The 2004-nt window shown below is 56.0% G+C and overlaps 1 protein-coding gene across 1 annotated transcript; it reads right to left on the minus strand.

Moving 5' to 3' along the window:
• Positions 1-859: 859 nt before the first annotated feature.
• On the minus strand, positions 860-1438 carry LOC309543737 (symplekin-like). The gene is made up of 4 exons (XM_082276182.1): positions 1360-1438; positions 1188-1253; positions 1059-1112; positions 860-977 (listed from the first exon to the last, which is right to left on the minus strand). Exons 1-4 carry the CDS (start codon positions 1432-1434, stop codon positions 900-902), a joined length of 273 nt encoding a protein of 90 aa, XP_082132308.1. The 5' UTR covers positions 1435-1438; the 3' UTR covers positions 860-899.
• Between the last annotated feature and the right edge of the window lie 566 nt (positions 1439-2004).

Consider the following 2004-nt stretch of genomic DNA (forward strand, 5'->3'; position numbering starts at 1 on the left):
ATGATCCCCCATACCCGGAAGTGCCGGGACAATCACCACCGATATCACATGATCCCCCATACCCGGAAGGGTCGGGACAATCACCACTGATATCACATGATCCCCCATACCCAGAAGGGCCGGGACAATCACCACTGATATCACATGATCCCCCCATACCCGGAAGTGCCGGGACAATCACCACTGATATCACATGATCCCCCATACCCGGAAGGGCCGGGACAATTACCACTGATATCACATGATCCCCCATACCCGGAAGGACTAGGACAATTACCACTGATATCACATGATCCCCCATACCCGGAAGGGCCGGGAAAATCCCCACTGATATCAAATGATCCCACATACCCGGAAGGGCCGGGACAATCACCACTGATATCACATGATCCCCCATACCCGGAAGTGCCGGGACAATTACCACTGATATCACATGGTCTCCATAAAAACCCCGGAAGGACCAGGACAATCACCACTGATATCACATGATCCCCCATACCCGGAAGTGCCGGGACAATTACCACTGATATCACATGATCCCCCATACCCGGAAGGACTAGGACAATCACCACTGATATCACATGATCCCCCATACCCGGAAGGACTAGGACAATCACCACTGATATCACATGATCCCCATACCCGGAAGTGCCGGGACAATCACCACTGATATCACATGATCCCCCATACTCGGAAGGACTGGGACAATCACCACTGATATCACATGATCCCCCATACCCGGAAGGACTAGGACAATCACCACTGATATCACATGATCCCCCATACCCGGAAGGGCCGGGACAATTACCACTGATATCACATGATCCCCCATACCCGGAAGGACTAGGCAGTCGTGGTAGGATATGAAAGAAAGACAAACAGCTCCAGCCAATCATCTCTCACCATGCTTCTTCTATGAAATTCACCACGAATTTGCGAACGTCCACCAATTTGTCAGCTTGGAAGGCGATGATCTCCTAGACAGAGTGATTGGATGAGAAATTACACAACACCAGGCATTAGGAGAAGAGGGTTGGGGGGGGGGGGGGTTTACTCACATCCAGGAAGTTGTCCAGCAGGGTGGGGTCCTTGTTTATAATCAGTTCCTGAACCTGCAGATGGAGACACAAATATAGGAGGAGCCGAGCGGAGAGAGGCGGAGCAAAGTACAAAGGAGGAAGACTCACCTGTTTCAGCATTGTGATCTTCGAGTCATTGCTGGCCAGAGCCGCCATGTTCAATAATTCCACCACCTGGAGGAGAGAAGAGCTGAGTGACTACTGAATGGAGGAGGGTACACCCAATCATTACAGAGCTGTCCCCTCCCCCACACCATATCTCTGTCACCCACATACTCACCCGCTCAGAGGTGGACAGGACCTCAGCAACCACATCATCCTGGGCATAAAACTGAGAGGCCACGCTGAGCGCCATGGCTGCCGCCTGGACGAGTCTGAGGAGAGAGGAGACAAGTCATCAATATTCAGGAAGACCTGGGGGGGGCAGAGAGAGAGAGAGGGAGGAGAAAAAGGCAAGAGTGTAGGGGAAGGGAGGAGGGAAAAAAGGAGAGGGAAAGAAAGAGAAAGAAAGAGAGACCGGGGGAGGGGGGGGGGGGAGAGGGAAAGAAAGAGAAAGAAAGACCAGGGGAGGGGGGGGGGAGAGGGAAGTGAGAGAAAGAAAGAGAGACCGGGGGAGGGGGGGGGGGAGAGGGAAAGAAAGATCGAGGGGAGGGCGGGGGAGAGGGAGGGAGAGAGAAAGAGAGACACCGGGGGGGGGGAAACCGAGAGACGGGGGGAGAGAGAAACCAAGAGAACGGGGGGGGGGAGAGAGGCCGAGAGGACGGGGGGGGGGGGGGGAGAGAGGCCGAGAGGACGGGGGGGGGGGAGAGAGAGGCCGAGAGGACGGGGGGGGGGGGGGGGAGAGGCCGAGAGGACGGGGGGGGGGGGGGAGAGGCCGAGAGGACGGGGGGGGGGGGAGAGGCCGAGAGGACGGGGGGGGAGAGAG

This window comes from Pelophylax lessonae, assembly GCF_965119305.1.
Source record: "Pelophylax lessonae genome assembly, contig: HAP1_SCAFFOLD_335, whole genome shotgun sequence".
Classification (NCBI taxonomy): domain Eukaryota; kingdom Metazoa; phylum Chordata; class Amphibia; order Anura; family Ranidae; genus Pelophylax; species Pelophylax lessonae.

Coding starts and splice junctions, on each gene's coding strand:
- LOC309543737 (XM_082276182.1), bottom strand. CDS start 1,434: ATGGCGCTCAGCGTGGCCTCTCAGTTTTATGCCCAGGATGATGTGGTT. Junction 1,113..1,187: donor AGATCACAATGCTGAAACAG/GTGAGTCTTCCT, acceptor CTCCATCTGCAG/GTTCAGGAACTGATTATAAA. Junction 978..1,058: donor TGCTGGACAACTTCCTGGAT/GTGAGTAAACCC, acceptor CACTCTGTCTAG/GAGATCATCGCCTTCCAAGC.